The sequence below is a fragment of the Harpia harpyja genome, chromosome Z (genome assembly GCF_026419915.1).
Source record: "Harpia harpyja isolate bHarHar1 chromosome Z, bHarHar1 primary haplotype, whole genome shotgun sequence".
Classification (NCBI taxonomy): domain Eukaryota; kingdom Metazoa; phylum Chordata; class Aves; order Accipitriformes; family Accipitridae; genus Harpia; species Harpia harpyja.
The window spans coordinates 65,494,504-65,519,511 of record NC_068969.1 but is presented as its reverse complement, the minus strand read 5'-3'; the positions used below and the strand labels follow the sequence as shown (position 1 = coordinate 65,519,511).

The following is a 25,008-nucleotide window of genomic DNA, read 5'->3' as shown; positions in this document are numbered from 1 at the left end:
CCTTCCATTCCATTAGCTAAATGAAAATCAATTTAAAATGCACAAATAAATTGGCAGTATTTATTGAAGGACTGATTCCAGCATCCTGTTGCTGTCAAGGTCCATTTTGTAGAGCCTGTGATGAAACTGAAATGCAGCAATGTGCCTGAAGGGAGCAGAGGCTGTTCTCCTGTATCTGTATCCTAATTTACTCTGATTAGAGGTGAATGTGATGGAAAAAAAGAAAATGCTCGCAGGCACTGACAGAGAGAAGCATTTTTAATTAAGCCATTACTCCTGCCAGTGCAAAAGTGCTCCTCCTGCTGAGCAGAGTGTATGCCTCCCATCTTTGCATCACATCTTCATGTTTTCACTTGTGTTCCACAAATGAAACACACAACATGAGACATGCTGCCTGGCCTTTAATCAACCTTCCCATTTTGTTGCCACAGAGAACGAGGTGAGAAAATAAAATAGCTGAGCACTGTAACGACAGTAAGGTTCTACTTGTATCACAGTAACATAATACATTAGAATGAAAACTTGGGCAGTGCTGTACTGATGCATAAAAACCTATTCCAAACCAACAAAATACATGCTTTCCCCTTTGCTGACGTTTTGTGAACAAAATTTCACAGGGCATGAATTATTTTTGTGTCCGTTGACATATGTTCTATCGCTTTAACTACAAATTCATTCAAAAATTATGTATTGCAATTTTCTCCTACCTGCTAATGATTTTGTCTCAAGCACCCACAAATTGCATTAAGATTTGGAGAAATTTACTATAGAGGACATCTTCAAATATTAATCAATTTCTTGCAATGAATGATATGAGCACTGGCTGAAAATTTATGCCACCACAATCCACATAATCCTGAAAATATTTTTATTCTAAAAAAATCTTAATTACATAAGTATTCAGTACACACTTCCTTGGGAGGCCTCAAGAGGCAGGTGAAAAAATATTGAAATGAGAGAGAAAGACAAGGAGAGTGTGCTATAACAAAACAGGTTTCCCAACCATCCTGTCTCAAGATGGAGAAGTATAGTTTTCTGAAAAGAAAGAATAAATTTTGAGTGTAGGAAACACTAACGGGGTTTTTACCCTTTAGGCTTGTTATCCATGTGCTTTTGAGAGACATTTTAAAAACTGTTACTTGGAGGAAAGATTTACACACGCCAAATGCGAAATAGAGGGCTTGTACCCAAATATGTACATCAAGAGAAGTAAGACTTGTGTCTTTTGGACTCTTGAGACTCAGCAAGGTCCAAAGCACACTTCAACTTGTAACCACATGAAATCAAACACTGGCATTCTAGTGTGCTGCTAGAGGCAGCAAGTGGACTTGATTTTGCTTCTGTTCTCAGTGATGTATATCAGGAGTAACTCCATAAAGTCAATAAAGAACTATAATTTCTTGCAAGGTTAATCAGATACGGCCTGCATGAGCCAAGGCATGCAAAGATATTAAATTATGAATACATAATTTTCTATTCAATAGCAACCACAGCTTAACATATGGACAAATATGCTGTTTACAGGAGGGAATCCAGCTACTACTGAAGTGTTTTCAAAGTAGATGTCTGTCATCAACTTTGAATTTAGTGTACTGCTTTTAAATTGCATGAGAAAAAGCCTCTCAACAGAATGCCTTCTCCTGAATTATCTGCCTTTTCCCTGTGCAGCAAAAAATAATCTGACTTCCTTAATGGCCAACATTATGCTCATGGTAAACATGTATAATCACACATATACATACCCAAATTTAATCACCAGTAGCAGCCAGAACATCAATCTTAATCTTGCCAAAACTCCAGCCACTTCTTGGACTCCTCTCTCCATAATTTCAGAGAGGTTTCTCTTTTGAATATTTTAATGGAATATCATGTGAGACAACGGAACAGTGAAGTTCAAAAAACCCCAACAACACAAAAAACCCCCAAACCTGAGAATGAAGGAAAGATGAAGGTAATATGATTAAGGTAATACAATGAAGGTAATAAAATGAAGATAATCTTTAAAGATTTTCACAATGATCTTAACTTAGAGTAATTTTGCACAGTATTGTATTTTTTTTCCCTTCAGTAAAACACTTGCATGTTTATTAACCAAAGCTAGAGTATGTGTGAGCTTGTAGTATGTATGTATCTTCTTTTATCAGCTACAGAGGAGGAGGAGAAGACAGGCAGGTGGATCTGGTACATAAGATCTCCTAAAAATAATTTATCTGCCCTTAACCTTTGGTTATCCTAAAATAAGTAGGTGCAACCTAGCCATCTGGAGTACTGGAGTGAGAATGGGATTTGAAAACACTAGACTTCTGCTGACAAAATGGGCTCCAATGGTTTATCTACTAATTGATAATGCACAACAATTCATCTATGCAGGTGCCTTTGTGAAGAGCACTCTGTCAGCAGTCATGTCTTCTCTATACCAGATGAGCTCTGGCCTGAAAGCTTCTCGTGACTGCAACTGAGAAAATATGCAACAAGCAGACAGATCTCTCGGCTAATCAGTGTTTGGGGCCTGAGTTTCTATGCAGAATTTGGCAAGATTTTGGCATTAAAATCTTAATTGGTGAATTAACATCCTTTTAATGACCGAGTTGTGAGATATTTCAAAGAGTGTTATGAAGCACTATAATGTAGTTTTCTATCCAAAGCTGTATACATCTTGCTAACAACTAATTTTAGTCTTGTATGACCTAGTTATTAACATCCCAACTTTAGAGGAAGAAACTGACACTAAAGGATGATAAAATAAAGTGTCTCAGTTCATATAGGAAATAGGTGGCAAAGCAGGAAATAAAATAAGAAACTTGCCTTCTGTTTCATCTTCTTTTCTTATCACAGAAATGTACTAATTTTTAACTTTGTGTTTATTCTTATTTTATAAAACTGAGAATTTTTATTAAGTCTTGTAAGATATTTGGGGAAAATTGTGAAGAGGCAGGGCTACCACATTGATTTGCAATCCAAAACTTTCAAAGCCAGCCTGATCAGTTTACAAGTAAAGAGAGGTTTTTCCAAACCACTAGTTTTTTAAAATCAACCAGGGATTTGATAGTCAAGCTGTGCTCTTCCCTGTTCACACATCATCATCATCAGCAGTGTCTGACTTCAGAATTAAGAATTCTACTGATTCGAAGCCAGAAAAAAATAATATCTTTTTACCATATCTATATTATCTCACATTCAAAGTAGTATGAAATAGTACAAAATAGGGAAAACACACTTCAGGTATGGCATTTAGCAGTGCATTTGCTAGCTACACAGACAAACAGTGAGATTTCTGTTTGTCTCCATGAAGTGGTCTTAAACCTGAATTTGTGCTGCAAATACATCAGCCAACTGCTGGTATAACTGAGAGCAGCCACTGAATATTGGAGGATGAAAGGAATCCATAATATCTTTCTTTTTCACTCTGCAAAGGTATGGACTTGGTCCAATTTCACTAGTAGACATCTCAACTTCTGCAAACCAGCTAGATGTAACTCAGAGCAACAGCTCTGACCCTCATTTTGATACTCATTTTACTACACAGGCATGTGCACATTCTAGCTGAAGCAGACTCCTCCAAAACTGTCTCCTAAGCTTGTCTGACTTTTGGATTTCTCTCACTGAAAATATTGAACCTGAGGCAAATACCTCTCTCTGGATGTGCAGCTGTCACGTTTTAGGTAGCACTTGTGGTATGTAGCTAAAGCTGCATAGCTTCTGTATACTTCTGGAGTTTCCATGTTTAAAACTGTAACAAAGCTTTCAAGGTACAGGAAAGAAAAAAATACTTTCACTTTTACATAGTTAAGCTGTGAATTTAATCAGAAAGCAATCTCTCTGTCAAAAGTGCTTGTATTTTCCATGACTTTATATATAAATATATATATATTAATATAAGGCTTACGTACACAAAATTTACAGAAAATGCCCACTCCAAACCAATCTGTAGCAACTTGCATCAACTCAGCAGATCTCTGATTAATTTCAACCCACAGCTTTTATTACTAGTGAATGAAGAATACTTTTCTATTGCACTTCTTCCCACTTCCTCCACCTCCCAAATGTCACTCTTGCACATGCTGTACTTTTTTTTTGTGGTGGTGAGTTAGATTTTACTTCTGACTGTTCAGATGACCTACACTTTAAGGCCTTGTAGCTGATTAGTAAAAATTCCCGTAGGACAACTGTGTTTGTAGGTTTAGACTAAATGTTCTAATACGCAGCCAGAGGTTTTTTATGTGGCTGTTAATCTGTGCATTTTGGACACAGTCCTAAAGGTACCGTAAAACCGTTCAAGCAGCAAGACATGTAAAACATTCCTGTTAAAGATTACAAAAAATTCCTGGATAAATATAGTTAACAGCTATTTTTTTGAAAGTTCTTCTTTCTTTGAAATAAAATCTACCCACCCTGTTTGAATTTTGTCCTACTTTTGAACTTCTTTTAGACATAATTTCAAGGACAGAAACCTAGGCGTTAAATATAACAATCCTTACACTTGGCATGCACACCCGTTACCCAAGATTCCTTCTTCCTGTTCCCTGCCAAAGATATATATTCTGGAGAGAATACATATTCCCAAGGCCAACAGCTGAGGAAGGTGCTGTAATGCCTTAGCCGCTTCCAGCTGGCCTTCGTAAGAAGTAGGAATTCCTAAATTAAGGGAAAAATTGTCACTGGCAGACAGTAAGAGTCAAAATGCATCTTCCTGCCAAGACAACAGGCAATCATTGAAGAGGCTGATACAAGCCACAATGAAAAACTCAATCTGTGACAATATTAACAGAATTGACTTGGACAATTTCTTTTCAAGAATAAATGGATTGTTCAATAAAAGGTTTTTACAAGTCTAAGTAGCATTCAAAGTGGAGAGCGATGTGCTCATAAGGAAACTCAGTGATGAGTTCTACTGGAAATTATTAGCAGAGCATTCCTAATCATTTATGTATAGGTTCATCAGTTCCAGCATTTAAGTGGTTTCAACCTTTTCATAAAGTGAGTGTGAAACAAGGATAGCAAGCAACCAGACTTTAGCAACAGGATCCATATTTGCTAACATGCTTGCAATCTGTTTGTGTATCTTGTATTTTTATGAAGTTTGCTTTTGAAGGCAGGTAGTAGATAAAGTGGTGCATTTGCTTTCAACAAAGACTTTATACTGAGTTTAGCAATATTCTTAACGGTTACTAAATAAAGCAAGTAATCTGCAATTTATTTAAGAACTTTTTTTTTTTTATAAAGGCACTTGTGAATAGTATAACTAATACAAAAAGAGGGACTAACGGATCCAAACATAAGATGGGAGTCTGAGTTCTCCCACGCATCATTTCCAGGAAGGTCTTTCTGCCTCTCTCATTTCTGACACACCCAACACCTCAGTATGTGAATGCCAAATTTAAAATTCAGAACTTGTGCTAAGTTTAGCTGAAAAAATTCTGCTGTTGGTCCCTCCTAAGTTTAGCAAGTTTGAGTTGTCATTATTTATTTTATTTTTCTTTTCTCCTTTTATCCCCCCCCCCCCCCCCCTTTTCTTTTTAGCTCTTCTTTCTGGAGTAATAATTAGTAGTGGATAACTGTTCAAAACAGGTAAGATTTTAAAGGAAGATAAACAGAGCCCCAGGTCACGTTTGATAAGTTGGGCTAGAGATAGGGTTCCTAGCGAGGAAACCCTCATCACCTCATCTCAAGAATCTGGACCTTTCTTTTTTTTTTTTTTAAATCCTTATTAGCTTCCCATGCAGAACAATTTAGTTGTTTGGTGGATGATGCGAAACTGCCTTTGGTAACAAGACAAGAAGCAACTGAAAGTTTGCAAGTAAAATTTGGTTGAGGAAAACCATGCAGAATTTGGTATAATATGATTATTAATGAAACAACAAAAAACCAAATCATTTTTTCAAGGACAGTATATAAAAATCTATACTTGAAAATATCATTACTCATTTACTCTGAATCAGTAGTGGGGTTTGATAGGCTTCAATCTTAACAGACTTGCTGGACTCGGCTTGGAAGTAGCAAATTCTTTGTCTATATTTGAAACCTAGGTTCAGTTCCCCAATTTCTTTCTTGGATGAACTAATGAAACACAGTCACATACTTCATGATTTAAAAATCTTGATTGTCCCAATGAAACTAGTTTGTTTTGTTTGGACAGTTGGACTTACTAGTTCATTTAGGAAGCCTGCTCAGAGAAGTACTGGTGGGACGAGAATCTCCTCAAGCTCAGGGAAGGCTGATGCCACAATATAAGTCTTCCCAGACTATGCAAGGAATGGGTAGAAGACCCTTGAATTTTGAAGGGAAATTTTCTTGCAAGACTAATTTTCTAATGTGGCACACAGGATAGATTTAGATCCCTCTGGAACCAGAAAAAGAGCAAAAGGGAAGGGTATTTTTTTCTGGTGGATTCTTCCACCAGCTTTATACTCATTTAAAAGCCTTTATCATTAAGATTTTCCTTTCCTCCACAAACAGAAATCTGATTATGATTGTATTATTTTCTAAAAAAATACTAAGATAAAAGTTCCTGAAAACTTCAAAAAGTGAAGACTAAACTTCAGCATTAAGCAGCAAAAATTCCATGTATGATAACCTGGGGTCCTGGTCTATAAAAATGACAGACTGTATTACAGCCTCTCATTCCCCCCCAAACCAAGGAAGGTATCAGCATTTTTCTCTCATCATGATGATCTATGTCAAAGCATGGACAAAAACTGTACTACCGTAATAGATAAAGGAAGTGATGTTTCTCCGTATGCTCCAGATGTACTTTACTTTAACATGGTTTTCAATTTTGTATTTATACTTTCTATAGAACTGCATTCAATACAAAAAAACACATTTAAGTTTTAAGACCATTTTAAGCATGACAAATGATCAATCATACAACAGCATTCTACATGGCTGCAGTTTTCTACAGTAAAAAGCAGAGATATTCAGACTTATTAATAATATACAAATACATCCTCCAAGAACATTTTTTAAATTACAGGGCAATCTTGACTTTTCTATTAAAAAAAAGAGTTAGGCAATTGGTCCAAAACTCACGTCAATGGTTTCACCACCACATTATTATCTCTTTTTTTCAGGTAAAGGTGCCCAGCAAAATATGTATCCCTGCTTTAGCTTAAATGCGATATACTCTCTAAACTGACTGAAGACCATCACAAGTTATAGATCTATAGGGCAACCATCAGATTATTTCCATGCCTCTCAGTGATATGAAGCCTTCACTTTTGTTTTCCCAGTTCTGTAAATTGTATTTATCCTTCATGGTTTCTAAAGGCAATACAGATACAAAGCTGAAACCAAATATTCAACTTAATTTTTTTAATAAAATAGATCTGTGATGGTTGTGATATTCTGAGATGAGGGAAGTAAAAGCAAGCCGTATGATCACCATTTCTTTACGATCTTTACCCTCCAGCCCAGGAAACAAACTCTAGTCAACAGCACTTTTACAGAACTATAGCTTGTTTTCAATGGCTACGCATATTTTATCAATTCTAAAGGTACTAAAGGTTTGCCTAAGTCTGTATGTTACTTTTAAAGTATGTCAACAAAGAAACCGGAAGGAGACCATTATTTGTTAGAGCCATGTGATAAAACTGGTTGTGAGAGAATTCACACATAGTGGATTAGACTCAACATTACACTGCCAACACGTTGTAAAAAATCCTTTATATGGCATACCGTATATATTACTGCCATTAGTGCTTAGTGATGAGTAAGACATTATTATATCTCACACTTCCATATCTGAGAGATCACTGCATGGTATTTTGGCAGAAGATGACTTTCCATTGATTATAACTATCAAACACCCAAAGAAGAATCTGGAAGCAGTTAGATTTGACGACCTCATAATTACCTTTATCTTTCTGATGAAATTAGTTGGAGTATGTCACTCTGGGCTGATAAAAATGAACTCTTAAAAAGAATTTGAAATATTAACCTTTGAGTATGCAGTTTAATGTTAGCATATATCACAATGCTAGCCTGCTGCTCTGTAGAAAACCCTCCAGGGAAAAGCATAGCTCATGAGCACAAAAATGTAATTAAGGGATTATGGTATTTCTAATGAAAAGACAATTAAAAGAACCCATTAAGGACATAAAGGAAATGTCATAGGAGGGGGAAAAAAACCTTCGAGAAAGCCCTTTCTCTTTAAAATTTCTACTATTCTATCTGTTTACTTTTCAGAAATCAAAGAAACAATGTCAAAAAGCTGTTTTGTACCACATAAAATGAAGTATTTGCCTTTAAATAACATCACACTATGTAGCACCCTCATTTTTCCAGTAGTATTACAAGTAAAAGAAAGACATCAACCCTAACCATGACTTCACTTCCATTCACCATATCCACCAAATTTTAAATCACGAAGATCTGAAGTGGTAGCAGGTAACTCAGCTAAATGGGTATAAAAGCTATTAAAAAAAAAAACAAAACACAAAGAATTGAGAGTTTATGAGGAAACTGAACCCTAAGGACTTTTTTTAGTGGGAATACTATGATCCTACATATGGGTCATTGCTTTTGAAATAAAAACCTGAAAAGAGAAACAGAGAAAATTACATAGAAAAATACCTTAGACCTATCAATAAAACTTCCACTGGTTAATTTTCTCTTCAAAGTGTCAAAACATTCTTCATTGGAAGAAAATGGATTTCCAGAAAATTATTCTAATTGCTTTACTGGTAGGAAAACCATACTGAAGTGTAACACTTTCATTATGTTTGATGAGGTCACCCAAAAGCATGACTGTCCTGAGGGAGCTATCAGAGGGCCAGGAGATAGACAATGTTGACCTGAGTTGTTGTGATCCTGTGATAAACTTACCAAAAAATGATCAATACGTTTGGGTGAACTCTGTTTTATGTCAACATTATTGGAAGTATTTGTGGCAAGATTAGATGAGGGAACTCTGGAGATTAAACATACATCTATGAACAACAGCCTGAACCAGCACAGATAAAGCAGAAAAGTAAATCTTTCTTACAGTATTTAAAAATATGTAATATTGCCTGTAATTCTTTAAAACTGGTAAATGAATAATGTTAAGTAGCTATTCTGATTCTGTCTTGCCAGTCAGAAATCACAGACTTTAATCTGAAACAATTACTTCAAAAGACATTTTCAAGAATTAGTTATTAATTGTAAAGTATTTTCAGCTAGTAACTAGTTACAAGCTATTAGAAAACAGTAAAAAGTGAGAATCATACAGGTTAAAGCAAAATAACAAAAAATAAACAACAATAAATACTTTTGTGACAAAATGAGGACTTCATAGAAGGTCCAAGTTTATCGCAAGAATGAATACCTGAAGCAGTATTATCTACATTAACTGCATGAAAGATAGGATAAAAAAATGCATGAAAGGAAAAAGATTTACAACACACAAAAATCAACTAGATCCCACAAGAGCAGAAGGATTATATAAATTCCAACAAAACCCAAGTGAACCGGCTAAATGAGTTACACTTTGGCAGATATACAGTCAGAGAAGCTGAGGAAAACATTTGGAAAGAGAGAGAGATGATCTTAGAGATGGAGATACACCAGGCAAAAGAACGCCTACTGGACTGAGTCTCAGCAGTGGACTGAGTAATTGAATTTTCCTGCACACATTGACAGCTTAGAATGACTTGTCAGCTATCAGAGAAAAAAATCTAGGCATTGTCATGAACAGACCGATGAAATGATTTGCCCAATGTGTATCACTAAGCAAAAGCAAGAAAGAACATTAAGACAGAAATTAGAGTAATGAACACGCAGCAAAAGCCTACGCTGAAAAGATAAAAAAGTATGTGGTTCAAAATGTCAGGGGACTGGTGTTCTCCTCCGAACTGTGGGACCAGCCACAAAAAGTCAGACAAACTGCAGTATTTACTAGTTTGTATACTGAGATAGTCTTCCAATGTAGACTCAGGTACATAATCAGTTACTGTAAAGAGACTGGAGATTCTTACGTAGAATGGGCTGTACATACATAACACACTCATTTCAGTTAAGTAGAATTCTGAGAAGATAAAACAGAAGTTGCTGCTCGTTTGTCTTGTCGCTCCCTTTGCTGTCTGATGTTACTTCTAATTCCATCAGCTCCTTACTTACTTGTGATGTTATATGAGGTATTTTTGCACATAAATTCAGCATAGCTCCTTGGGACACTGAAATTCTGATGGTCAGTGTAGTCCCTATCTTATAAAATTTTGTTGAGAATAATCTTTTTAGACGGAGCCTGATTGAGCAAAAATTAGTGTCAGCACAAGGACACTGAAGGGATGCTCAGTGTTACTACTCTTCCTCAGTCAGAATAGTACTCTGGGATACGCATCCTGCTACTTGGGCTATAACGTTCTGCATTGTAATTGTTGTGTAGTAGTGTTAGAGTAAAGATTTCACTGGTAAAGCACCATTTATCTACCTGCTGAACTATGCATCAGCCTTGCAGAAGGCTGTTCAAAGATCCCAGCAACCCTCAACAAAAATCGGTAGGCATTTCTGGGAAAGCACATAGGAAAGACCTGGATATAGGGCATTGCTTCTGTTCAGCAATTCCCAAGACCGTATTTCTTTACTTAAATCTATGTTTATATGCATATGTGTGCATATGTAAGTCCCCTGCAGCAGTAATGCCTGGCCTGGCACTATAAGGCTCACAACCAGAAAGGTTTGGGAATTGGTATTTCGCCTGATCTAGACTGCACTAGAGTGGCTTGGAAGACAGCAGCAGTGGCAAGGGGGGGTGATGGGAAGATCCCACTGCTGTCCTTTGTAGCCGCATGACACATCTCCTGCTAGGTGTGAACTTGTCTCCTTCGCCTGGCCTTGTTTGCTCCAAGACATCACAACGTCCAAATGTTGAAAGACAGCACTGAGTAAGCCTCAGCACAAGCACGTGGGTTCCTGCTATCTTCTCTGTGGTAGAAACACTAAATGGTTATTCAGAGGCATCCTACTTGTACTTCTACCTCTAATAGTTATAGCTAAGGTGTTGGTTTATTTTTTCTAATTCTAGTTTTCTGGTTTCTAATTCATTTTTTTCCCCTGAAGGTAATCTCCATCTCCTTTTTAAAAACAAGATCTAGTATCAAATTTTAATGTTGCAATACAAATGTACATGTATGATTTTCTCTTTGTGAAGGTGTTCGGTAAATGCCATGATGCTTTAACAGTTTAACCAAACTTTCTCCCTGAATCAACACCTTCGTAATACTCTGTAAAATTTCAAGGAGCCTTTCACCTAGTTGGTCCAAAAAAAGCCATTCCAAGAACTTACCCAGTTGACAGTATCTTGTTTCACCAATTCACTTCTCATGAAAACATTTTGGCTCAATTTTGGGGAGCCGAAGCAATTAATTTTTAGTTTTAAAGAATGCTTAAAAAATACTCTTACCATTCTAGACATTCAAATTTTTTACCTCATTGTGTATAGTCCAAGACAATTTTTAAAATGACATAAAAATTGTTATAAATTAGCATTTTGGAAATCTGATATATGCAGGTTTTGGACTCCGGATTACAACTCTGTTCATCACCATTGAAAAGGGCCATTAATGCTAACAGACAATATCAGCACTTTTTAGGCTGCCAAACACCCGCACTCTCACTTTTCAGTAGGGCTGTAGGAAGAATAATTTCTTCAAACAGTCATTTGTATGGAAAGAAAGGTGTCAGATCACAATGCTCAGTGGATGCCCTGGATCTCTGAATCCGGTATACCACTAAAATACCTATCACAGCTACCTATCCTTTTGGGCAATGTCAGTTTGCCAAATCTGGCAATTCAATAAACAGCTAGAGAAGCTGCCTACAGGGGAGGTAATTACAGAAGGTAAAGGGACAGTTGGTTGTCAAGAATAGAAAACAGCAAAACAGAGATCATGTGTACAGCATGGATACGTACAGTCTATTCAACTTCAGATAAAATGGGCTGCCTTGTAGAGTGAAAAGTTTTTTTAAAATTCGTGCCAACTGACACAGCAATTTCTGCTTCACTAGAAATAAAAGTCTGCTTTGATGATATAGACACATCATTCTCACACCAGTAAGCCAGAGTCCAGTCAATCATACCTGTCAATTTTAAGGAGTGCCAAACACTGGTAAGGCAAATAGCAGCCAGACTGCTTTGCTTATAGCTGTGGTTTCAGGTGGTAGGTAGAATCACAAAGAATATGACTGGAAGGAGCACCCAGAAATTTTGTAAAGCTGCCCAAAAGCTCAAAGTCTACTAATACTAACAATATGTGACTCTGAAATATTGCTGGGCATACATGGAGGAAAACGTCATTTATTTATAAAGTTCTCAATTATCTATTTTAGCAGCATTTTTATCATTTTACTTCTACTACCAGGGAGTAAGAAAAACCCAGCTTGTTCAGGTATATTTCAGATGTCCTTTTCTTTTGGAATTTCTTAGACTTTCTCTAACTGTTAATGCTTATGAAGGTGACTTAGAAGTCAACTTTTTCAGGACCGATTTCTGTCCCTACCGTGCATCTCAGCACGCCGCCCTGAAAACCACTCTTTAAAATCAGCGCAGCCCAAAGCAATTTCATACAACTGCTGAACTCGTCAATGTTTTACCCTTTTCTTTCTCACACAGGCAACAACAGTGGCTGTGTAAGTGAATCTCCTCTTTCCCCATAGCACACTATCAGGCGGCACCCTGCAGCATGCTGTACATCTTGCAACGAGACTGTGGCTGTACAGACCCGCTTAAGCATGGGTCTGTATTTGCCTCTGCTACTTGCTGCCATCTTCCAGGCGTCCTCTTCTAGCTATGAGGGTTGGTTTTTCATGTTCCCCTTCTTTTTTCACTACACCATCTCTTGTACTCCATGAGAAGTTCATTATGGGCACCCACTTCTCTACTTCTTGAAGGGAACATTCAAAACAAATGTATAAAGGCTGTACCTTCTGCTTGAGACCCTCTCCTAGGACACATAGGAAAAAAAAGAGGAGCTGTTATCAAGTGGATTTAAAATTTTTTTTCTTTCTTTTCCTTTTTATTATCTAGTTGATTATATAGTTCTCCCCCTACCATGTCCAGGTGACCCGCCTAGTGGATGAGGGAAAGGCTGTCGATGTTATTTTCCTAGACTTCAGCAAGGCCTTTGACACTGTCTCTCATGGCATACTCCTGGAGAAGCTGGCGTCTTGTGGCCTGGATAAATGCACTATTCACTGGGTGAAAAACTGGCTGGATGGCCGAGCCCAGAGGGTAGTGGTGAATGGGGTGAAATCCAGTTGGCGGCGGGTCACAAGTGGTGTTCCCCAGGGCTCGGTGTTGGGCCCTGTTCTGTTTAATATCTTTATTGATGATTTGGATGAGGGGATTGAGTGCACCCTCAACAAGTTTGCAGATGACACCAAGTTGGGAGGCAGGGTCGATCTGCTTGAGGGTAGGGAGGCTCTACAAAGAGACCTGGACAGGCTGGATCGATGGGCTGAGGCCAATTGTATGAAGTTTAACACGGCCAAGTGCCAGGTCCTGCACTTCGGTCACGGCAACCCCATGCAGTGCTACAGGCTTGGGGAAGAGTGGCTGGAAAGTTGCCCGGCAGAGAAAGACCTGGGCGTGCTGGCTGAAAGCCGGCTGAATATGAGCCAGCAGTGTGCCCAGGTGGCCAAGAAGGCCAATCGCATCCTAGCCTGTATCAGGAACAGTGTGGCCAGCAGGAACAGGGAGGTGGTTGTTCCCCTATACTCGGCACTGGTGAGGCCGCACCTCGAGTACTGTGTTCAGTTTTGGGCCCCTCACTACAGGAAAGACATTGAGCTGCTTGAGCGTGTCCAGAGAAGGGCAACCAAGTTGGTGAGGGGCCTGGAGCACAAGTCTTATGAGGAGCGGCTGAGGGATCTGGGGTTGTTCAGTCTAGAAAAGAGGAGGCTGAGGGGAGACCTTATCGCTCTCTACAACTACCTGAAAGGAGGTTGTAGTGAGGTGGGTGTTGGTCTCTTCTGTCAGGTGGCTGGAGATAGGACAAGAGGAAATGGCCTCAAGTTGAGGCAAGGGAGATTTAGGTTAGATATTAGGAAAAATTTTTTTACTGAGAGGGTTGTCAAACATTGGAATGGGCTGCCCAGAGAAGTGGTTGAGTCACCATCCCTGGAGATATTCAAAAAGCGAGTGGACAGGGTACTCCAGGGCATGGTTAATGGTTGGACTTGATGATCTTGAAGGTCTTTTCCAACCGAAATGATTCTATGATTCTATGATTCTATGTCACTTGTCAGATAAGACTGCAAGCATCTTTCAGCAGGAACTGTAAGCTTCTTTTGCTGTTGTTTGTTCGTGCTTTGTTTTTCTATAGGCCCTAGTAAGGCTCAATCCTGATGGGAACTGTTGATGTGCCACAACTTAATTTTTTTTGTAATATAATGCCACTTACAGATAATGCAATTCAAGAAACAAAACAACATCCGCCCACAATTACTTTTTGATTCCAGTTTGACATTCCCCAAAACTTTGCTTATCCTAAAGACGCTTGTAGCAGAAAACCAGCAAAGATGTCCCAGTAGATCTGTGTGATGCAGATACCAGCATTTCCCATTTATGTGTGATTTTGTGTGTGTGCAAAATGGGTAATGTCTACTTTCAAAATCCTTTTCAGTCTTATCAGTGCTTTTGCCTATTATTAAGGGTGGTCTTGTTCTGTTTTACTAGAAACAAAGATGACATTACATTTATTCCAGGCAAAATACTACAGTACGTTGAACTATTAAAAAAAAAATCTCTCTGAAAGAAATAATGTTAATATTACAGGATTGGTTAGAAATGTACAAAAACCTCCCCACTCTCATTTCATTATATTGACATCTTCCATATGATTTGCTCATACTTCATTTCTGAAACAAAGACATACCTCATTTGCTGGAAACTAACTGTATAATTAACTCAATATAAAAGTTACTAACGTGATGGCAGTATTATTTTGACTTCTATCATTTCACAAAAGTCAAATAATTTCTCTGTCCATAAGTCTATTATTAATAGTATCATATTTTGACTCATGGCCAGCACTGTTCCATTCCCAGAATCTAAAAGAGCTAACAATTTTGGATGGGGAACCAAAGAATAAAACCAAGGCTAATTACCTTGTCAGTAAAACTGTAACATTAATATTATCCAAATTCTATTTTTTTTAATTGAAGGAGACCAAATCAGTTGAGTCTATTTGCTATGGAAATTTAGGGGTTGTTTAAATGTTTAAGCACACAGTTTAAAGGTTGAATGTCCTATGCTGTTGAATAGCTGGCAAAAAAAAGAATTTGTTTTTTTTCTTCTCTCCATTTTCACAGGTTCTCTGATTGCGACAGAAGAGAAGCAATCCTTATCACTGACAGCTGCTTTTTATACTACTCAATTGGGAGATCTCTCTGTGACCTGTTGGGTTCACTCTGTCTCCCTGCAACAGCTGCACACTTGACTTCCACCTCAATACACACATGCACACACACACACACGCATTCTGGGACTCACTGGTGTAAAAAGCAAGCAGTTGCTTTAGCAGATTAATATTTGTTCCCCATTTTCGCTTCTTCAGGCTATGGACAAAGTCCACTCTATCCCAACCATTGGGACCATTATCCCAGATGTCATATTTGACTCCTCTGCATCTCTGGTCTAACAGACAGATACTATTTAGACATTCTGGTGCTGCTGCTTCTTTAGTTTATACTGAATGCATCGTCCTTCCAGCTTCCATAGCCAAATGTCTTTTTAGAACTTAAACCATATTATCTTCTCTGGTCTCCTACACACACATACTTTATATTTCTTCATCTTACAGATGGCTTCTTCTAAATTCTACTCCATTGTCCAGTGTTTTGATTCTATTGTCCCCTGCTGAATGTCTCCAAAAGTTTCTGGTATAATATCACATCAAACTTAAGCTTTTAATTATTATTTTCAAACCCCACTCTCCAAATTATTCTCCCTTCTAAAATTCATCCTGCCTCTCATGCTTCATTTATTCCACCAATGTTCTGAAGATTCTACATAATAGCAAAAAAAAATATACACAGCTTCCTACATAAAGTACCCTAGACCTGCCCTTCAAGCACCCTATGCTGCTGACATTTAAGTCTTTTTTGGAGAATGACTTCTACAATGACATGAACTTCTCTAGTAAGCCAGGTAGATGTGTAAACATGCAGTTCACACGCATTTCATTTCACCTCTCCTCTGCCTACGTGTTTATCCTTAGATGATAAATTCCTCTGAGCATGACCCTGTCCTTATATAGCCTTGAAATGGGTGGTAATGGGCAGCTTAGTAAAGGACACTGCTGCTAATAAGATGGAGCTACGCCTTGCCCTAATTGGTGCTATAGTAGCTATGAGCTTTCCTCACCTGAAGGTAACTTTTACATTGTTAAATATGGTATTCCAAGGATGGCATTCACTGGGAGAAGACAATGTAATTGGTAATGTTGCTAGGTGCTGGGTCCAGAAGCTCATTTTGAGCCTTTATTCTTTACTTTCTCATCATACTCATTTTCCTCACAAGGGCAGGCACAGAGCCCAACTGATGTTAAGGATACCAATATTTGGCGTATTTACCCACCTTGCTGACTTAAGAGCTATTACGGAGTTTAATGCTACATACAGGCCAGGTTATACAGCATACTTTTAAATTAAGTCAGAGTTTTAGAAGGATTGATGTGTTTATTGACCTATCGGAGCTTGCAATTTTGGTCAAATTTTCTTTGATCTTGGTATTATTGTTAAAACATTGAGCAGAAGAATTATTTGATCTCTGTGTGGCTGTACCTCTAAAACAAATTAACTCCATTACAGTACTATTATGATTATTATTAATGTTATCTTTTCAGTAATAGTGCAATTTAAGCTTCATTTAAAATTATGCCTTAGCAGTTCAAGGGGAGCAGCAAAGCCAATAAGGATCACATTAAGCCTCTTGTTTCAATGTGTGAGAAGCGTCATTTAATTTTTTCAAGCCAAGTCTTGGCATTAGCTTGGGGGAACTTGGCTCTGCTCAAAGGAACAGCCTTCTGTCAATGTCAAGAACAATCCTAAAGAGTAAGAACAGTGAACACAGAAGGCTGCACTGAACTTCTGAGTTAGAAAGAAACAGTGAGCAAAGATTAACATTTATCTGAGCTTTCCATTTGTTTCCCCCATTGCAGATATATTAACATGTATGCCATGACTTCATGTTGCTATGTACTCTAGCAATGGAACAGAATAGTAACAGGGAATAAAAAAAGGAAATCCAAGTATATTTTAAATTGAACTCATGTCTCTGTAGAGAAATTAAAGTATCTATTTTTTGGTATAAATCTTGGAAAATCTCAGCTGCACAAGTCACAGTCAGGCTGTATGTTAACTCTTCAAAAGGTTTTGTCGATTCCATATGAAATATTTCCTCATCTCCTAGTTCTGAAGTTTAAAGTACAGTTTAGGTGACAGTGTTACAGCTTTGACTGTAAGAGGAAAGCAGAACATACAAGATGTCAGTAAATTTTAAATGGGAAGAAGTAAGTTCTTGTACATTCGTCTAGGACATGGATGTTTGTGAAAAGTACTGAATTAGAGACTAAAGGTCTTCTTTTCTCCAGAGGGCACTGGGAATACAGTGTAACTGTCTGAATATCTCCACATAGCCTCAGCAACCCCAATTTGAAAGAATGCTTCAACTAAGAAAGCATATGGTCATCCCTCTATAGTCTACTTGCTGCTGGTGGTAGTGCTAAATGATGCAGGTTTTTACTGCAGTTCTGTGGCATGGAAGTGCAAATACTAAACTTCATTGCCAAACACATCTTCTTGTGAAAGTAACCCTAGTACTGAAGGGTTTAAAAAATTAATGGTTATACTACTTTGAGCTTTTGAAGTAACTAAGGTAGGGGGGTTATCGTCTAGTTTTCATAAGGCTGTTCCAAAACATTTCCAAATATTTTAAATGATCACCACTATAAAAAAAAAAAAAATCATTTGACACTATCCTTTATCCTTTAAATGTGAAAAAAAGTAAAGAATATGGAATATATAGTAATGTGATAGTAACAATTTGTACTGCATCGTCATAAAATGGGAGCTCCCAAGCAGAATTCTATGAAACACTAGTTGCCCACAGAGTACTTGCACCTAATTCTTGGAAGGCTGGCTAGCCATACACTGTTGGCTATAGTCCTTGTTTCCAGCTGTTACATCACATGAAAGACAACTAAAAATACATTAAATACTTCTCCATACAAGCAAGTTAAAAACTGCTGCAGTAATGCTAGGCATTGAAAGTAGAAGTGTTGTGTGCAAAGTTATGACAAGAAGCAAGGGAAAAAAAAAGATTACAATCTCTCTGCTAAAGTGTGGTCTGTGATATGGCAAGAGAAAACCCCGAGAAGGTTCAATTTCAGTATTGCAGCATGTTCTGGCTATTCAAAACTGTATCAGATGTTCAAGGTCCCAGTCCAACAACACATTCAATCACAGATCTAACCAATATTTTCTGTCATAGTTTGGCCTATGCTTATGTACCTCACTGAAAACAAAACCCATATGCCAAGGAAATAATGTATTGACAGCTACGTCAGGTGTTCAGAATAGACAGTAACAGATGCTTCCTAGATATTAAATGGTCTATGTAGAAATTTAATAGGCTAAAGGTGCTTCCTTATAAGGCCGGAGGGTGTAACGTTGGAAACACAAATCAAGTGTGCAAACTGTGAGGTTGGAGCGAGCTGCAGTTTCTGGAGTTGTTTGCCTGCCTACTGACAACAGTAAATTTATACCAGATTTGCATGATATTGAAGATTCATCTCACACTTTCTTCATATTTCTCATTTTTATTTCTACTGTGGTCTCAGTGACTACATGTTTTGGGTTGGGGTTTTTTCATAGCCTTATTGTTCCCCCAGCTGGGAGACTCCTACACTTCTGTTAAAAGCAATTTTTACAAATAATTCAGCTTGCAAAATGTATTATGCTGTGAAGCACTAGTATCAACGATGCCTCACCTTAGACCAGTCTCCCATTCTCCAGACGTAGCATTTGGAATAGTCCTCACAGTCCTCTGCTTCTTTAGGTCTTGTGGACAAAACACATTTCTTGCGGGGATTGGTGCACCTCACAGTCCGATGCCGTACTCCCTTACCACACTTTACAGAGCACTGCGGGAAAAAGATGTTTTTCAGGTTTCTACAAAAGTCATAGTTAGCCCATTTTATCCCCTTCTAATGACCTCTGCTAGGCTAACATAAATATTTCAAGACTTCAGTGCTTTCCCAACTTCCAATTTTCAATTGCATAGACACTGGATTTGTTAAAAACTAACAAAAGAACAAAAATTCTGTATAGGGCAGAATGAGAATTGTTGCATTTTCAGCTAAAAATATATAATTAGCTCAAAAATTATTTGCTTAAGGAAAAGCTAGGTTTTCGGATATGAAAACATCTGAAAAACTTATGATGAAGTGAATGCAAAATGTTATACTGAAAATATTAGGCAATCTTTGTTCTACGAATGAAAGGAAATACAATGAAAGAAAATCTAAATGTTCATAAAAATAAGATATGAAGCAACTTCAGAAAAATTCTGCTAGTGCCTAATAGACCTATTTTGGGAAGGAAAAAAGTTAAAACGGAAAAGTAAATATTCTAAAACTATGCAAGAATCCAGACTAAATTTGAAAATTCAAAGTCACTGCATATACAGCATGTGAAAACTCTCTTCAAGTTGCACAGAAGGTCTTAATCTATGGTTTTTTTCACCATTCCCACTTACACTGCCAAAAGTTATGCCATTTCCTTCTCAAAACATTATCACCGCTTTTGATCATCCCACTGCTTGCAGATGAAAACTCTCCTTTGCCAAACTGATTATAACTGCAGGAAGCAGTAATGGCTAGCTTCCAATATAATGGTGATAGTAGGAATGGCCATGGGAAACACCTCACTCTTCAGAATATATTTATTGCTTCCAACAAAAACATGCTCACTTATTTCTCATCTCTCGAGTAAAACAAACCAACTAAACAATCTGCGTTTCTTTCTTGCACCTCTGTAAGTGAATATAATTCTTCTCACAACTAGCCCTTGCATTATAAACCTCTGTGTACCAAACCATTAACTGCTGCTATTTACTTCTGTTATCTCTACCTTAGCATCTGCTTTTCATCTTTGAAAACATTCCCTATGTCTTAGCTCTTTCTTGCTTGGGGATCAAGGGGTGCTGCTGAGCAGAGGAGCCCAAAGAAGGGACTGCACCCACATTCAGAAGCTGCTATTTGTATTTTGAACCTGGAGGGACCCATAGCACAGCTTCTGGTATGGGAGGCAATCAGAATTGCCTTTGCTCTGCCAATAGAGGGAGAAGCTCCAAATAACGCCTTCAGCTTGTCCAGATAGCAGTGATAACAAACCCTTTCTTCCTCCACAGTCAATTACTTTTAGAAGTAGTATAACTTCGAAGAAGAAAGCCAAATGGACATGCACGTTAGAAGATCTTAAATTAATAAAGCTTTCTGAATAATTACATTCTACAGCAACGCTTCAGGATGCAACATATGCAAAACTGTGTTATTTACAAGTCCTTTTGCCCACTGCTTGTGCTGTTCTTGGAAAAAGAGGTGAGAAGAGAGAGGAAGGGAAGGAAATGTCCTTCTTTGCAAGCATAGAAAAGCTTCATAGCCTCTCTGAAGCAGAACAGCGGCAACCATCTGCTGTTCAACATCTCTTGGTACAAAAGTATGTCAGAGATGTTCCCACTCTGAACTCGAGGTCTGGTAGCTCATAAGTGATGGCCTTAATTCCATTTACCCCTAGCTACTACAGTCAGGACATACTTGGTTATATGTGCTTGAAAACCAGCCAAAAGAAACTGTTCCAGGACATTAACTAGGTAAAATGTAGTAGTTCTACACGCCTGGTTTTCCTAGTCCCTGAACCCTTTGCCAAATCATTGCATGAGGACCGTGAAAATCACTAGGCTGAGCTGTGCCACTTGCCGTTGAAAAAAATCTTATTCCCAGAAAATAGTAGGGCATAAATAATCACTGTGAACTATTTGTGTAAATAAATGCAGCACCTCAGACCAGACTCCCGCCTCCCACACAGTCATGCAGTCCTGGCCTTCACAGCGCTGTGCAGAAGCGGGCTTTGGCCCAAGGCAATCCCTCTCCCTAGCTCTGATCAGGGTCCCATTTCTAAGCTGCTGTGTGCAGGCTACTTGTCTGTTCTGTGTCCCTTTCCCACATGTCCTTGAACATGGAGTCCATTCTGTCATCATCCATCTGCAAAGAAATACAGGCAATGCAGTAACAAGAAATCAGGAAGGAAAAAGTACCATCACATCATCTTACTCTCTTGCTTACCAGTACACACACCCAAGACATACTTGCATAGTTTCTGCCTCCTTTTAACTTCCACTTTGTTAATGGACTACTTATTAATCTAACATATTTTACATTAAATGAGGTGTTAATGTTCATATCTTTTCATTCTCCAGCCCATTGTCCTTATGTTTTCAGAGTAGTCTCCTCTCATTATAATTCCAATTAGAAAAGCTCCAAAATACACACACATTTTAAAGATGACAGATCACTGATCAGCCCGTTATTCTCTGTCTATATGATTATCTATACGATAAGTGCATGCCATGCACGTAAAGTCCAGCATTCTTTGAAAATACTCAGTTGCACGACAGAATCACCCCTGCGTTAAAGGCTCATTGCTCCAGAGAAAGTTTAGAAGCTCAGACTTCTTCACGTTCTTCAGGTTTGGGCCTAACTCAGGCTGTGTAGTTTAAATTGCAGCAGCAAGGAAGGCTGATGCAACTTGGCAGAGCCCACATACCTGGAGAGCAATCGTTATAGAACATAGTTTTCCCCAAATGTTCTGTAGCTCCAGACTATGGCCATGTGCCCTTAAAAATCAAACAGCTCTGCCACTGATGCAGTACACAAATGTATCCCAGGAGACTTAGATTGCAAAGGAGAGTTTTTAGGAAACTGAGATTTAATGAATCTGTTCCAACCTTCTGTCACGCGTTTGTTGTAAGAAAATAAAACATTTAACTAAGGATTTTTTATTATCACTCCAGAGACTCAATTTATAAATCACAGCCTGTCATGATAATGCAATAGTTTAAGATACTTCTTGAAGTGCCAATAACAAACAACGACTTATGCAAGCATATGCTTTAGTTACTTTTCTGTTGAAAGCTAACAATATTTGTTTTGTAAAAATCACTAACACAGTATGAAAAACTGGATGCATGTTAAGGATCATGATACCTTTCTACATTTCTCAGCACAGCATCTCTGAGTAGCAATAAGCAACATTTAAAATGTTTCATTTAATAAGCTGGATAAAGTACAGAGCATTGAAAATTTCTAGTTGAGAATGCTTCAGAAAAAGATCAGACTATTACATTTCTATCCATTAAGTGCACAGTGATGTTAATACAATAAAATAAAGATCTGCTCAAGTATGTATATAATGAAATACAAATAATCCCTCCAAAGTGTGATGCCCTAGTCCGGGGAAGTCCAAAACTCAGTGGTGTGGTCTTACTTAAAATGTATCATATCTTGCATTTTATCAGTTTCAGTATTTCATCCTTTCCAAGAAAGCCATGTCTTCTGGTTCATTTTACATACTTTCTTCAACAATATTTGCATTTTATTTACTCTGCATTGTTTTCTTTAAGAACACCATCTACCTCTCCTCCAGATGACTGCAATAGACCTACCCCAGTTCTTACTCCTGGGGATGCTAGCCAACTATTGCCAGCTGCTCCTGCCTCCCTTGAAAGGTGACAGATATGTTAACGAAGTCCACACAATACTTGGGGACTTCCTTAGTCATAGTTCTTAGCTGCCATATGGAAACAGGATGTCAATCTTTGAAATGAGTCACTGTGCCAGCCTGGCCAGCCAGGGCAAGGAGCAGGCTGCCAGTTCGGCTGCAGGGACACCAAATAGGGTGGGCTCTGCAGGGCACAGGCTGCATGCTGCAGCTGCCTCCTGGGGTGAAATTCAGAGAAAAAAATCTCCTCCTGCTTCTTCCAACATTCCACCATCAGACTCTAGTTCTGCCTATTCATCCACATACAAAGGCATGGGGGGAGAGGGGGGAGAGAAGGGAGGGGAAGCCTCCCTATACTTCAGGTTGCGTAGTGTACCCAGAGTTGACTGAGAGCTTTTAAAGGAGCGAAGCTTTGATTGAACGAAACACTAAAATATATCATTAATTAAAAGCATGGGATTAAATCCATCTTTATATAAACAGCATTTAAATTTCAATTTCATAGTATGCATCAGTCTGTGAGAACACTTCCTGAGGAAAGTAATGAGCTGATTTATTGAGTAGGAATTGATTTAGGCATGGTGCTTAAGGGCTCTCTTTCATTAAAACTCAGGAGAAATAACAGCCAGTGTTTCTGTTTTCCCTACATTTTGCATTATAACCTTTTGGATGTATGTGTTTACTGCACAGTTGTTGCCAGAGGCAGTCATCTCTCTTAGCTCCTAAGATTTTTACATCTACATATTGCAGTTTTAGTTAACCAAGTCACTATTACCTGGTCTGGCATGGCTGCTCATTGCACTTGCGGACCTGTGGTTCAGGTTTTGTTAAATATTTGCACTTCTTATTGTCCACAAGACTGATATTCTTGTTCATAATCTTTGTGCAAGAGACTGTTGTCTTTCTTTCACCTAGTAAAAAGTAAAGCAGTTTTAGAAAACTAGCAATCCTTGAATTAAAAACTTCAGTTAGTAGAAAATAGGTTCATAACCATTTGTTCCTTATGGTTACATTTTAACACTCTGTTTCTATCTGGGATTTTACCGACAAACAGGGTGTGTGCAGGAATGGGGCAGACTTAAGCATGCAATGTTCACAAATGGTCAGAAATGAGCCTGCGGATAGAGCAGCTGAGTTATAAATGCGCATTATGTGTGTGACCGGAGCTGACATTTTACATGGCACTTGTGTAGTGAGAGCACATGCAACTAATCTATTACATACAGCATTTTAAATGTTTGACAATTCTTTCTGCATTTACATATGTGAATCTGTGTATTCATATTCTCTCCCACACAAAGCTTTTCTGCATACAGGAGGTTGCAGACCAGTTACATATATAAACATGCACAAAACCACATGGCTTCATCAACAGTTTCAGAACTAAAATAACAGTTAAAATGGTTTTGTCTAAAGTAAGAAAAATCTTTCACTTATATTTCAGAACATTTGCAGTATAATACCTTTTATGGAACTTTGTATTAACTCAGCTATTTTAGACAATAACATAAAATGAAGGCCAGTTACAACAGAAAAATACGATAAATAAACATTGCAGTAAAACACTTAAATATTTATTTAAGCATTAATGTAGAATAAATTACTGACATACTGCAGCTTAAGACTTGTCCAGATGATAGGTACCTTTAGAAATATTTGGGGCAATAAAGACAGATTGTGGTAGCGTTAAAATTATTCTAAAAATACTTCAGGAAACTGTAAAAAGCATGAATATTCCAAGTGAATAGGAATGCACTACTAAGAAACAGAGGATGCTACTAACACCATGTACAAAATACCTTCAGGGAAGAAGCTTTCTTACCAAACCACAAAAAGCATGTTTATGGAAACGACAGTAATCTATCACGACACCAGGATTTTTCACAGAGTGAGCACTGTGGAGCTAGAACACCGTGTTCCTTATGCTGCTGTTATGAGAAAACAAAGCGTTTCCAGGCCTTCTTACTCAGTCACAAGGTGCACAGCAGTTTTCAGAACTGCTGATCAGAGCAGCCCTGACTGTCAAGGTTGTAAGCAGGAAAGACAGGTATCAAAAATCAACATAGTATTAACAGTGTAAGTCTGACTAATAGCATAAGGTATTATGAACAGATCTCTATAGGTTGCATTCATTAAAAAACTCTGAAGTGTTTTTGCAGTGCAGTTATCTATTTGAATAACCACCTTCTAAACAGCAGTTTTAAAGGATTTTGTTACAGCAATACTGTTCATGTTCCAATATTTGTTTTC

The 25,008-nt window shown here is 38.0% G+C and overlaps 1 protein-coding gene across 1 annotated transcript in view; it reads right to left on the bottom strand.

The window, feature by feature from the left end:
* ADAMTS19 (ADAM metallopeptidase with thrombospondin type 1 motif 19) overlaps positions 1 to 25,008 on the bottom strand; it is a 152,749-nt gene that overhangs the window by 4,642 nt on the left and 123,099 nt on the right. Inside the window, exons 19-21 of the mRNA XM_052778193.1 lie at positions 23,534 to 23,669; positions 21,038 to 21,242; positions 18,969 to 19,121 (exon numbers count right to left, since the gene is read on the bottom strand). Coding sequence (XP_052634153.1) covers positions 18,969 to 19,121; positions 21,038 to 21,242; positions 23,534 to 23,669 — 494 coding nt within the window. The remainder of the gene's footprint in view (positions 1 to 18,968; positions 19,122 to 21,037; positions 21,243 to 23,533; positions 23,670 to 25,008) is intronic.